Source organism: Pomacea canaliculata, linkage group LG3 (genome assembly GCF_003073045.1).
Source record: "Pomacea canaliculata isolate SZHN2017 linkage group LG3, ASM307304v1, whole genome shotgun sequence".
In the NCBI taxonomy this organism is placed as follows: domain Eukaryota; kingdom Metazoa; phylum Mollusca; class Gastropoda; order Architaenioglossa; family Ampullariidae; genus Pomacea; species Pomacea canaliculata.
Genome location: NC_037592.1, coordinates 31,114,847 through 31,127,655, shown reverse-complemented (window position 1 = coordinate 31,127,655; position 12,809 = coordinate 31,114,847). Strand labels below are relative to the sequence as shown.

The 12,809-nt window shown below is 37.3% G+C and overlaps 1 protein-coding gene across 1 annotated transcript in view; it reads right to left on the bottom strand.

The window, feature by feature from the left end:
• Positions 1-12,809, bottom strand: part of LOC112558943 (kinase D-interacting substrate of 220 kDa B-like) — a 23,437-nt gene extending 10,628 nt beyond the window's left edge. Inside the window, 22 exon segments of the mRNA XM_025229711.1 lie at positions 1,224-1,440; positions 1,754-2,017; positions 2,317-2,412; positions 2,414-2,470; positions 2,815-3,074; positions 3,821-3,966; positions 4,218-4,383; positions 4,685-4,864; positions 5,246-5,407; positions 5,950-6,127; positions 6,375-6,473; positions 6,646-6,744; positions 6,923-7,021; positions 7,402-7,500; positions 7,921-8,019; positions 8,249-8,347; positions 8,659-8,757; positions 8,895-8,993; positions 9,241-9,339; positions 9,516-9,614; positions 9,924-10,077; positions 12,687-12,809. Coding sequence (XP_025085496.1) covers positions 1,224-1,440; positions 1,754-2,017; positions 2,317-2,412; positions 2,414-2,470; positions 2,815-3,074; positions 3,821-3,966; positions 4,218-4,383; positions 4,685-4,864; positions 5,246-5,407; positions 5,950-6,127; positions 6,375-6,473; positions 6,646-6,744; positions 6,923-7,021; positions 7,402-7,500; positions 7,921-8,019; positions 8,249-8,347; positions 8,659-8,757; positions 8,895-8,993; positions 9,241-9,339; positions 9,516-9,614; positions 9,924-10,037 — 2,830 coding nt within the window. The 5' untranslated portion in view covers positions 10,038-10,077; positions 12,687-12,809.

The window sequence follows — 12,809 nt, the reverse complement described above, 5'->3', positions numbered from 1 at the left end:
AAGCCCAGTGCTGCCCTCAGACTACTATAAAAATATCCCTTTCCACGTAGGTTCAGCAGTCTTTTTGTCAACCCTCAAGACAGAAGCGGGAATGGTTGGTTGGGTCATCTGGTAAGTAATGAAAAAAAAACAATCTACAATAAAAATTTTATTTCTTTAACTTTACCAGATGACCTAATAGGAGATTAACTATCAGGAAGAATGCTTCTGGCTGACAGCCTCTGTTGTGGCTACTGGATGCTTACTCAGAGCCTTGTTTTGTCAAGGAAAACAAGGTCTTGATTCCCAAGTCCAAAAAAGTTGACACTGCTTTTCTACAAAAGGCCACAAACGGGGGAAAGGTCTTTAATCAAAAAAAAAGTCCAAAGGTTTAAACTCAATAAGCTTTCAATCGAAAAACATCAAAAGTTGCTCAAAATACAGGGAACTGGGTAGGAAGGGAGTAGAGCGAGGGGAGAGACTACTGAGCAATGCTATCTGTGGTGGATGCAAAAAACCTGCAACCGGTCTGTAAGCAGAATACTACACAACAAAGAGACTGCAGCATTAAAATCTGCCAGAAAGGCAGGCACTCATCTGCAGCAGTTCAGCCCTCCATACCTGCGGCCAATGTCACAGTTTCTCTGGGAAGAACACGAGCAGCACAACATGCAGAGGAGATGAGTATTAACTGGAGAGTTCACTTGAAGGCAGGTTGAACAAAAAGCCACTGTCTAGTTTTCTGTGAAAAGCTTTTCCTGTGGCAATAAAAAAATTGGTAAGGGCTCCCCACTCTCTCCTTCACCTCTGGCAGAGTACAATTATATCATTCTTCTGTCAATTTCATCCACCGCACTGTAATTCCTTGAAGTCAGTTGTAAGAGCGAGATGATGCAGTTTCACCTATGTGTAGCTTCAAAAACCGAAGGAAGACTGCTGAACCCACGTGAAAAGGGTTTGTTTGGTTTTTTTTTTCGCAGTTTAAGGGCAGCACTGAGCTTAAGGTGGAAAGCCCTCTAGCTTCTGGGACTGCTTTCCCCCTACTGCCCAGGGCATGATTTTTTTTGGTTAAAGGGCAATTGTAGCCCTTAAACTCCTATGATTGGGTTGTCTGGTAAAGTTAAAGAAATAATTTGGCACAAACAAAACCTTTTGAAACAGGTATTGTCTGTAAATTAGCAACCATATTCAATGAGAAATGTAAACATTACATAATCAAATAAGGAAAAGCTTGACCTGCTTACCTGTAACAGAGACAATGTTCATTAGTCGGCGCATACTTCTGGGGTTGATGTCGCTAAAATAGTCATTGCGAGCAAAAGTGTTGGACAGATCAAATGATGAGGCATACATCATCTGTGGCACAGACCCAGACAGCCCCTCTATGCGAGATTCAGCCCGTGATCTACGTCGACTGCCTAATTTGCTGTCTAAGCTGGTGGTTGACATAACAGATTCTTGCTGGGAAAAAGATAATATACTATTTAAAATTTGTAATTGGTGATTCTTGACATAAAAAAAAAACGGACATGTAATACAATCTGCAACTTAAAGATATGACACCCCTTCCCATTCCCAAAAATAATAAACAAATCCATTAGAAAAAGCACTATATCCGGACTTTGCAGACTGTGTACTTGGGTCCTGATAGATATAGGAGTATCATTGTTTGACCCTGATGAAGATAATATGGTACAACCAACATAATCCTCAATAAAAAGATGTCCTAAAAAACAAATCAAATAAGTAACTCCATTCTGAAGTCTGTCCACACCTCTCTAAGTCTTGGGATGACCCTCTCTGTGTCAGACAATGGTTCTGGATGCTGCACCCGGATCCCCTGACTCTGAAGGTAGAATGGAAGGTGTACCACATTGCGTAGGTAGTCAAAGCCATTGACATTTGTGTCATGAAATGTCGTCTTTAGATTGTGCTCAATGCCCTTAATGATGATGTGTGGGTCAACAGCAAGTATGGTGATAAAGGGCGAGTTGTCATCATTGAACAGTGACTTCACAGTGTCAAGCACTTGAAGAACCTAAACAGTAGACAACAATGGTTATTTAACTGTTCTACCGAGATGTAAGCTTTTTCGCATAAAATACCAAAACTAAACAAACAAAACAAAAAAGTCATGGCATTCATATGTGATCAGCATTGAAGCACTGGTTTCTTAGTGGCAGCTAGTTAGCAAACCAAGACAAAGACAATGACACAGTCCACATAATGTTTTATGCCATGCCAGTAAGAAGGTTATATTACGACAACCACATAAACAAGAAAAAAGGTGTTAAAAACTATCCGCTGTTGTTGTTTATAGGGCTGGTAACTCCTGACCTTGTCCTGCTCACAGCTGTCTAGGCCATCCACAATGACCACAAGTCGTGTTTGGTCACCTGTGAAGGCATCCATGCACATCACCATACGGTTCATTCAACTCCACCTCATGCTTCAATCGATGTAGAAACCCATCCATTTTCAGCGTTTCCACCTGTACATATGGTCACATTCTGCTCACCATGTGGTCAGTTCACTTTATAAGCAACTGTTCACATATAAAAATACTCCATCATCCTTCTCCTTCTATCATCAAGAACTATCTGTACAAACAAGATTGACCCAAGACCTTTTCTAACATTTGACATAAACGAAATGAGTTGACACTGCTGAATTCTCTTCTCCCTATTTGAATGCCACTTTAAAAAGCAATCATTTAAAGGCATTCACAGAATCTGCATCAATTTCAAATATCCTCGCAAATACAGTTTCCCCTTTCTTCTAAGTTAAAAAAGAAAAAAAAAAAGAAGTTAACAAGAATATGACCACACAACATACATGCTCAGCAGCGTTGAGTACACGATGTTTCTGTGAGGATAGCAGGGCCATAAATCCATGGGCCCATGTAACGATGTTTCCAACAACAGTCAAAGTCAGTATGCATGCAATAGCTATGAGCACACCATCCACAACCATATACTGTTTGATACGAAACTGAACCAGAAGTGCCACGCCTGCTGCCAGACAGCCCAACACTAACAGAACCAGCAGAAAGTAGGGCACACAGCAGAATGACTTGAAACGACCATGGTGCACACCTAATGACAAAGCAAGAAAAAAGGCTAATGAGTTTTGTGACTGAAAGCAATAAATAATACAGGGAAACATAGAGGTGACCTTTATTATGAGCAACATCTTAACAGACTGGATTTGTATAAAACTAAAAAAAAAAAAAATTCAAATTCACACTGCTAACATTGCACATAAAATAAAATATGAAGACCGTCTTTTTTCAAAAGAATTGTTTGGGTAGAGTGGGGACTGAGGTGTTATAAGACCATACCCTTCTCGGGACCAGGTTTTTAGTGGGGACAGTATCCATCTTCTTCTCCTCAAAGCTTATCCTTCCCTAACCCTACAAGGTACTTATATGAGGTACTCATTTGACAGATGGATCAACTAGAAGGAGTGTGCTGTGCTAGTGTGGCCCCCTCAGGTCTTTAATGTTAGTGCTCTAATTACTCATTGATCCCTTTGCTAAAAATAACGGATGTCAAAAGCTATTTTGGTAAGGAAAAGACAAATCATTCGCTCATAATAAGCAAGTGTATATATAATAAGTAACTAAAGGGCTTGCAAATCTTGGATATAGCACGGGGGCACTCGTTTTGTTTGGTATTATGTATATGTGGAGTTAAGGAAGGACACTGAACATTGAGAGATGATAGATAAAAGTGTTAACTGCTAAACTGATCACACTTAGGTGGTGTAACATTTAAAAATGCATATGTAAAGGTAGCTGAAACCCACAACACCTCTTTCAGCAGAAAGTAGGATTTAATACCTTCAGATGGCTTGAAAACTCTAAACAGACGTGTGACTAGGAAACCATATTCTTTCTCTACTGCTTCACACAGAGTCCCAATCATTGCAGCCAGAGATTTTTCACCACCAACACTGGTCAGCCTTGTGCACTCTGAAAAGAGGAATCTGTAAACAAATAAAAAGTCTAAATAAGAAATATTTAATCCCAAAACAATGCCAAAATTGCAAGTCTTCTATACAACACACAAAGTAAATATGCTATGTTTCATGGACGAGATTTGTTGTTGTCTTGCATATCAGAGACTGTAGCATGATGCACTATGCTAGGAAAATTAGGTCCTCATCTTGACAAAGTGTTAAATCTCAGACACACAGTTTTTATGATATAGTTTGAAATCTGTTGGGAAGACTCTCACCTCACAGAATAAGCATTTGCTGCCTGTTTATCTGATTTCTGACGTCGAGGATTACAAAACAACATGCGCAGCAGTAGCATCACTAAGCGCTGATGTCTGCCCATCACAGTACTCATGGTGATCGCTATTTTTATATTGTAGCGCTGGTCACACAGCATCACAGAACCTGAAAAATCAGTCAAATTTCACCAATGAAGGACATCACACAACTAGCCAATAGCCACAAAATGCCACAGCCAAAAATTTGATGACAGTCAAAAATAAGCAAAGAGGCACATTTCAATGTAGCTAAAAAGACTGTAAAGGTTTAGACATAAGCTGCACATGTGGACAGCAGTAATAGTTGTTACTTTTGAGGTGTCAGAAGGGAAACAAGTAGAACAAAAATATTTAAAAACTCCTCCCCATCAGATATACTGAGGATCAAACATTGAGATGCATGCAGGACTTCTCATCTAGTTTCTTACCAAAGAAAACCAGCAGAAGAACAAAGATGGCGACGCTAACACCGATGCCAACCTTGAGTGATACTCCCAGAACAAGAGCTTCCCCCACGACAAGAGAGCAAAACAAGGCCAGGAGTGCAACAGTCCAGGTTAACATGAAGTGTTCTTCAGTGTGTTGTTGGGTGAAGGATTTCATTTCACCTGTAGCAAATGTACGCTAGATAAATGCAACTGGTTCTCCATATACTTATTTAATATGATTAGAATTTCTACAAACCTCCTCTAAATGATTAAAAAAAAAGTTAGTTGTCCACACATTTAAAGGAACAATAATTTGAATGGCTGTTTTCTTTTCGACCCCTTCCCCCATCTTATACAATTTCATTAATCCACAAGGTATATTTCAGATAGTTCTCATGCTAGCAATATAGAGATAATACACAAATATACATGTTGAAATAATTTCTCTCTCGCATACACTATATGTACATGCACATATTTGATGAAAGACATTTTAAAGGCTATACCAGGTCATTTATTTCATTTTGGATGTACAATCAAGAACAAAAATTAATGTCTCACTTTGTAGCTTGTTGATGAGGAAGGACTTGCCACTGCCCCACTTAGCATACAGCCCCACTGTAATGGGCATTGTCAATGAGGGGTCACTTAAAATATCTGCTAAAGCTCCACTGTAAATATCGTAGCCCAGGAGGTTCTCCGCATCCGTAGCATTTAGATTTCCTGAATATGAAAAAGAGATGGCACCATAATCTTCTATTTATTAACAGACACATGGTACAAAACTAAAATAAACGTACAGTTTAAAAAAATTCTAGCAGCTTTGGACTGAAAACCTAATTGAGATTTAATATGAAGACTCATTGGCTGAAAAAACGTGTAGTTTACACAGCCTGATCTGTTTGCTTATCTATAAACAAAATGAAAATAAATATGCTAATCTAAACAATTCTATCTAGACCATGATTTAAATTGGGGTGGAAAACATCCAGCCCACCATCTGCACCCTAAATCTTCTAACCTGTCTTCTATCATTGCAAACATGAAAAATTCATTATTTTATACTATTTGAACACCTATAATCACTGGCCAATAATAATAATTACAAAAAGGTAGCATTCCATCTGATGTGAAGCTTTAAATAGGTAACCATGCTTAGTGCATGGCATATGGAAGGAAAAGTATAATCTTTCATTACATTACTAAGTTATGCAAGAAATAAGGATGAATAAGTGATCTTTAAAAGCTTTTCAACATTTGCTCACTGTGTCCATAGATCTGCTGAAGAATACCCCGCTGGTGATATGTGTCCATGGAGTATGGTGTTTCTCCTGCCTTGTTTGGACGGTAAAGCAGACGGCTGTTGCGTGGATTTCGTAAAAGGAGTTCTGTGATGCGCTTGCTCCGGGCTCTGATGGCAATGTGAAGGGCTGTATCACCTCTCTGTGAAATGCAACAGTACGTCTCAGAAGGGAAGCTCCTTACAACAAAAGCCTGGCCCACATCGCGAGTTAAGTAAAATTTAAATTTTATTTTATATATTTTGAAAATATATGGTAATGCACACGTATGCTGAAATAACCAAAACTTGTGAAACGATAGTCCCCTTACAGGCATTATAAATAACTAAGTCAAGGCAGATGAAAAGTATATAAAAGACCAGCAGATGTAATTCTGGAATTTAACTCACCTTATCACAGTGAGACACTTTTGCTCCCTTCTCTAAGAGGAGTCTCACAGATTCTTCATTGCGACTTCTAACAGCACGCAAAAGCGCTGTATCTTCATCCTTAGAAGCATAAAAAACAAAAAACAAAGGTGGATAAGAAGACCAAAGTCCAATGCTAGGTTACTAAATATGCCTGAAAATGTAATAACATTGTTAGGAAAAACAAAATCTGTTAAAAAATACCCCAAACCCCCCAAAAGCACAGAAAAATCCCCCAAAGAAACCAACTCACTTTAGTGCACAGCTCCAAATCAGGTTCACTACCTAAAAGAAGACGAACAATTTCATTGTAACCCTTTTCCACAGCCCAGTACAAAGCTGTCTTCCCTTCCTGAAAAATAAATACAAATGCAGTCAGTGTGCATTGATTGAAAGGCATGCTCCCTAGCATAAATTTCAAAATCTTTTTCTTTTGCAAACAAATTTAAGATTTTTTAAACTCAGTAAAAGTCCCTTACATGCATACATGTCTGCATGCCGACACACACAAAATGTACAAGACTACTCACAGCTCCAGCCACATCGACATCGACATATTTATTTAGAAGTGCCCGCACCACCTCCACTTGACCCCCCTTCACTGCATGGATCAAAATGGAGTCTCCATTCTGTAATGAGAACAAAGGTTAAGGCACCAGTTTTTAAACAAGCCTTTTTACTTGATATGATATCCTAATTATTATTATTTTTTGCTCAAGAAAGTCATTACTACCACAAAAAATCTCCTATAGAATCACTCTTCAAACACTATCTCAATGAGCTTGTGCTTACCAAGACAGAAAATACTTCAGTTGAAATTTTCAAAGCAGTTGCTGTGAATATAACTATTTAAATGAAAACAAAATTTTTATTTGTCAATTTTCTTTCTTTGATTCTTACCATATAAGGCAGTTGTAACTCCTAACGGTTGGGTCATCTGGTAAGTATGAGGAATGAATAAATAAATTCTGCTTATGCTAAAACAAAATTTTAAAAAATCTGTGCTTACCCTGTCGCAAACATTTACATAAGCCCCCTTTCCCAGAAGGTCTTTGACAATCTCAACAAAACCTTCCTTGGCTGCAATAGCTAATGCTGTCATGCCATCCTGCAAAAATGAAATAATGTACATTAGTTTCACTGCATGCAGCATAAAGATTAAAAAAAACAAAACAACAAAATCTTTCAAGAATGATTCGGGGACAAAAAAAAAAAAAAAAATAAAATAAACAGTAAATTACCTCCCACCGTACCCATTTTTGATGAAACTTTACTTCAGTCAATAGCAAACAATAAACTTTAAAACCAATAATGAATAACCCAGACATTACCATCTCTGCCAAACACTTTTATAAAATACAAACATAAAACACACTATAATGTCTTTAAAGAGCTGTTAATATAAAAATTAAGATTCATTACTCCAGACTGCAGAGGAATGAAAAAATGACAAGAACAACGTGCTGCTGCTACTCACAGAAGAATGAATCTTGTCACATTGACAATACATTAGCATTTATTTTCTCACCTTATCAACAGCATTCACATTAGGATCATGAAGAAGCAGAGAGCCAACGACATCATGGTGTCCACCTTTAGTGGCTACAAGAAGTGGGGTCCAAGAGTTCTACAAATAAATAATTTACAATTATGCTCCATACAGTATCATCCACCTGAACATTCTTAGTTGGCATATTTAGTTAGGCAAAATTTTTTCAAGATAAAACATGAGCAATACTATGACTCATGAATTATAATATTGTTCTACAGAGGTAGATAATACAAGTATAGTACAACCACAGACAGGTTAGATGAGAACCCCCTCTTCACCACCACCAAAGCAAAACACTCCTTACCATTCCAGCTGCATCAACCTGTGCTCCTTCTCCCAGTAAAGCATCAACTATTTCTATGTATCCTTTGCGGCAAGCCCATATCAGTGGTGTTGTCCCGTACTGCGAAAATGAAAAAAAACAAGAAAAAAACTTGTTAATATTTGCTTTTGATATCTTCTAGAGGTACTGATGTTTTAAAAGAATCTATCACTGCAACACTACATAGAAGATATCACTTATCTAATGAAACCTTAATAGTTTTGCTGACTGCTATTCCTGGAGAACTATGCAAAAAGTCTTTGCAAAAATTACTGTGAATGTATGCACCTTCATCTACAAAACATTTTTAATGTGCTCTATGGCTAATCCACCTTGTTGTCATTCCTGGGGATTTAAAAAAATGATAATACTACATACAATACTGCTCTGACCTTGTCAGGTGTATTGACCTTTGCACCCTTGTTGAGAAGCATCTGTACAATCTCAGTGTGTCCTCGACCAGCTGCCCATGCCAATGAGGTCATGTTATGCTGCGACAGTATAAATTTGGCATATTATGTTCTATACGCATTTTTAACAGACTCATATGCTCCTAAGTTTAGACGATCTTGTTACAGCTGCGCCAATGTATGGTAAATTTATTTTTCAACATAAGCATGAAACTTACTTCAGCTTTTGTATTAGGATTTGCTCCTCTGTCAAGCAGCTCCTGAACAATGATAATACGTCCCTTGTAGCTGGCCCACATCAGTGCTGTCCATCCCCACTACATGCAACATCAGCAGAAATATAGCTTAAACAAATACTTCATGTAAATAAGATACCAAACAAATGCACCACATAAATAAAATGCCAAAGGGTGGATCATCAAAGTTCCTGCTTTTCTCTCAAGTAAAATGGTTTATAGAGTGGGAAAAATGCTAACGTACCAGACATCATTTGAAACTGACATGGAGTAAATTACCTTCTATTTATTAAGGTTTATGCTTAAAATATAAGCAAGGTACACGTACCATATCTTTGTGTTCAATGTCTGCATTTCGCTCAAGCAGCTCAATGACAATCTCAAGGTGTCCTTCCTTGGAAGCACACAGTAATGCACTCCAACTCTCCTGTAAATACAACACTAAAGTCATGTGTACATCCCTTACTTCTATAGCATTATAGACAAAGCATCACAATTTTAATACATTCTTGAAAACGAGATGCTGTTTGTTGAACACTTCTGGCAAAAGATTCCCATTTTAAAAGTACTCTTTTCTTTTTTGAAAAAACGAGAGCAACTCACATTGTCAACAGCATTAGGATCAACACCTGCCTCCAACAGCTCACGCACAATATTCAACTCTCCATTTTTGCTTGCTACCATAAGAAATGTATGTCCTTCCTGAAAAAAAAAAAAAGATTATAGAAAATGTACGATATGCTACAAATAACTCGACATTAATGTACCATGAGCACATGCATACACCACCACAAAATCGCGTAATGAGACTTGTTTGCTTATGCTTGTGTGGTGGACATCAGCATTAAATGAGTAGTATTTACTGCATGGCACATTTAAGCTTACGACTTGAACAGAGGTGCAGGCAAGGCACAGCTTGAGATTTAACAGATTTTAAACAGACTTGTATACATTCCAATCTACACATGATTAAATAGATGTATTATTAAAGAAATGCTATGATATACCCACCTCATCACGCTCTTCCAAATTAATGTTGCCACTTTCAAGCAAACCATGAACAGCAGATAAGTCACCCTTCCTTATATTCTCCCAAAGCATTTGTGCCTTAAAATTTGCCATCATGTAAGTAATCTACAGCCTCAACAGTCTAGCTTAGTGCTGCCTGTACTGAAACAAATGAAACATGCTTGATTGTTCATTTATCAGAAAGAAAGAGCAAGGTGATAAGAGACAAAGGTTACTACTGCAAATACACTCAGACAAAAATAGCTCCTCCTATTCTGGTTTAAACATAGACATCCTTGTATCGGTTAACTGCAGAATGTAGAAGGAAAGTAAAAAAATGACACGTAAAGCGTAGTTAAATAGCAACGAAAACAACATGCCCGCCCTCCTAGTCCTACTACGGTGGAAATATTTTGGGATAATCAAAAGATGGAAAACAGAAGTAAACCAATAAAGCAATAAATTACTTAAGTAATTAAAATGCCATCTGGAAAAACACTTTTCTGCTAACAGATTAAATAACAATCAGTGAGGGCTCTCTGACATCCTGAATTCTGCCTGTCAACTAAAATTCGGAGAGAAAACTTGCATAGTTTACCGCTATATTTTCTTAGAATGCAGCTTTTTATCACAAAAATAAAACTCGACACATTTTTAACTTATACAAGAAACAACAACAACAAAAAAAAGATATGTTGGTACACTGTGGCATGATAGTGCAATTTAATACCTTATTTATGCAACAAATTATACTTGCTACCATCTTATAGTGTTGCAATTTAGTTCTTTGTTATCTCTTTCCCAATTCCTATATTCTTCTATTCAAAAATATAAAATACTGTTAAGTACAAGAAAGCAGGTATGTTTTAATAAATGCTAAGTATCAAATGAAGGTGTTTATAAAAATCCATCACCCATCATCTCTGGCAATTGACTCTTAGTGAATGGTGCCTTGTGTATATTTAATAAGATTTTACTGCTGATTTCTAACATGACTCAAGACATGCACAATCTATCCCTCATTTTTTCATTAAGATTATACTTACACGTGCATGCACACACTTTCTCTCTCCATCTCACATGCATAGATGCACAACCATAATCAAAACAAAATCCAAATATTGTCATGTATTTGCATGCTGTTAGGCAAGATTGACAGGTCATCAAATGGGAGACCTTCTGAAAGGGGCAAAGAACAGGTACATCCACCACTATAGTTACATCTCATCATGCCCATCCAACTGGTCACAGTTAAGGGACATACATACATAGTGGAATGACTGGTCACAGTTAAGGGACACATATACATAGAGGCAGGATCAGTTATAATTTAGATTATTAATCATTTGTCATCCTCATGGAAACTTATGTCTTAAGTGATCTGTTTACTAAAATATATAGGATCGCAGCATTTTCCAATATCTGTTGTAACAATTCATGTTGTTTACCTTTTTTTTAGGCCATAAGTACATAAGCCACACTTATACTGCCAAAACAATAATGCTATATTATCATTTTTGCATAGTATTGTCTTTCAAACTTGAGCAATTATCTGTGCTTCAAAAATAACAACTATTAAAAAAAGTCTATGAGATTAACTCATGGATCTGCTCTGCATCTAGATACAATGTAGTTATAAATAACCTGCAACTAATTAATAAATTACAGCATCCCACTCTGAAAAATTTTTTAACGATATGAAGACAAAGCTGATAACTGTATTAGAATAAAGCCTTTGCACCTTGCATACATTTACCGTAGAATTACAATATGAACAATATTCTACTTGTTGTTTTCAGCTTTTTTTATTTCCTGACCCTGTAAAGTAGATCCCAAATATACCAAGCATATACAGTTAATCATTAGGGGAAGCAGACAACTGTAAAAAAAAAAAGACAACAATATGCCCCCAAAATAAAGAGCACTTTGTCAGCTGTGTGTCAACTGCTGTCAAAATCAAGTTTGTAGATACTAACATTGTTTCCAACCCTCGAGCTCATGCCATCATAAGTGCACATTAAGAAATGACAAGACAGTTTATGTGAGGTTTGACAGGCATAAAACATGCCATACAAATATGACCCACTGCATGCCATTTGAGATCTGATTCAGCACTGGAATATTGCAGATGCGTATGGCACAAACACCAATCAGCTGATAAGGATGCCATATAAAGGCATATTTAATTAATAAAAATTTAAAAATGTATAACTATATCGGCTTCGAATACAAAAAAAAAAAAAAAGTGTCATGGATTGAACAATGAAATGAACTCTTCACCCCTTCCTTATCAAGCACATGAACCGTAAAAAGGAAATGGAGTTTGACCTGCTTATTCTGAGCAGTATGCATTTAGTCATTCCCCTATTGTTAAGCTGAAGCTTGATTCTGCTTTCAATTTGTGTGAAATTGGGGCTGTCGTAACGACTTAGGGCTAGAGTTTAACTAAAGCATTGATTAACAGTACAGTGGTTTTCTGCGAAAAAAAAAAACCAAACCCATAGCTTCTAATATCCATTATAGGCAGCACCAGACATGAACTGAGCTGAAAGACCTGCTAGCACTTCTTTAAAGTCACTGATGATCTTAACGCTGTCACCTTTATTTCACTAGCGCCGAAGGCGAAGCCAAGAGCTTGAGCATCAGAGCTAGCGAAGCTAGACATTGCCATTGTTCACGATCAACAGTTCGTATATTATCAGAAAAAAGAAATAATAGCTTTGGCATAGGTCTTATTCTGACCGGATGAATACTTAAAAAAATTACCTGTTTAGTTGATTGTGCTAGTTTGGGGCCAAACCCCAACACTCCGAAAGATCAGCTGCTCCAAGAATGACAATCGCGAGACAACGCGAGATTATGCGTTGCATTTGAGAACCCACTGACTCT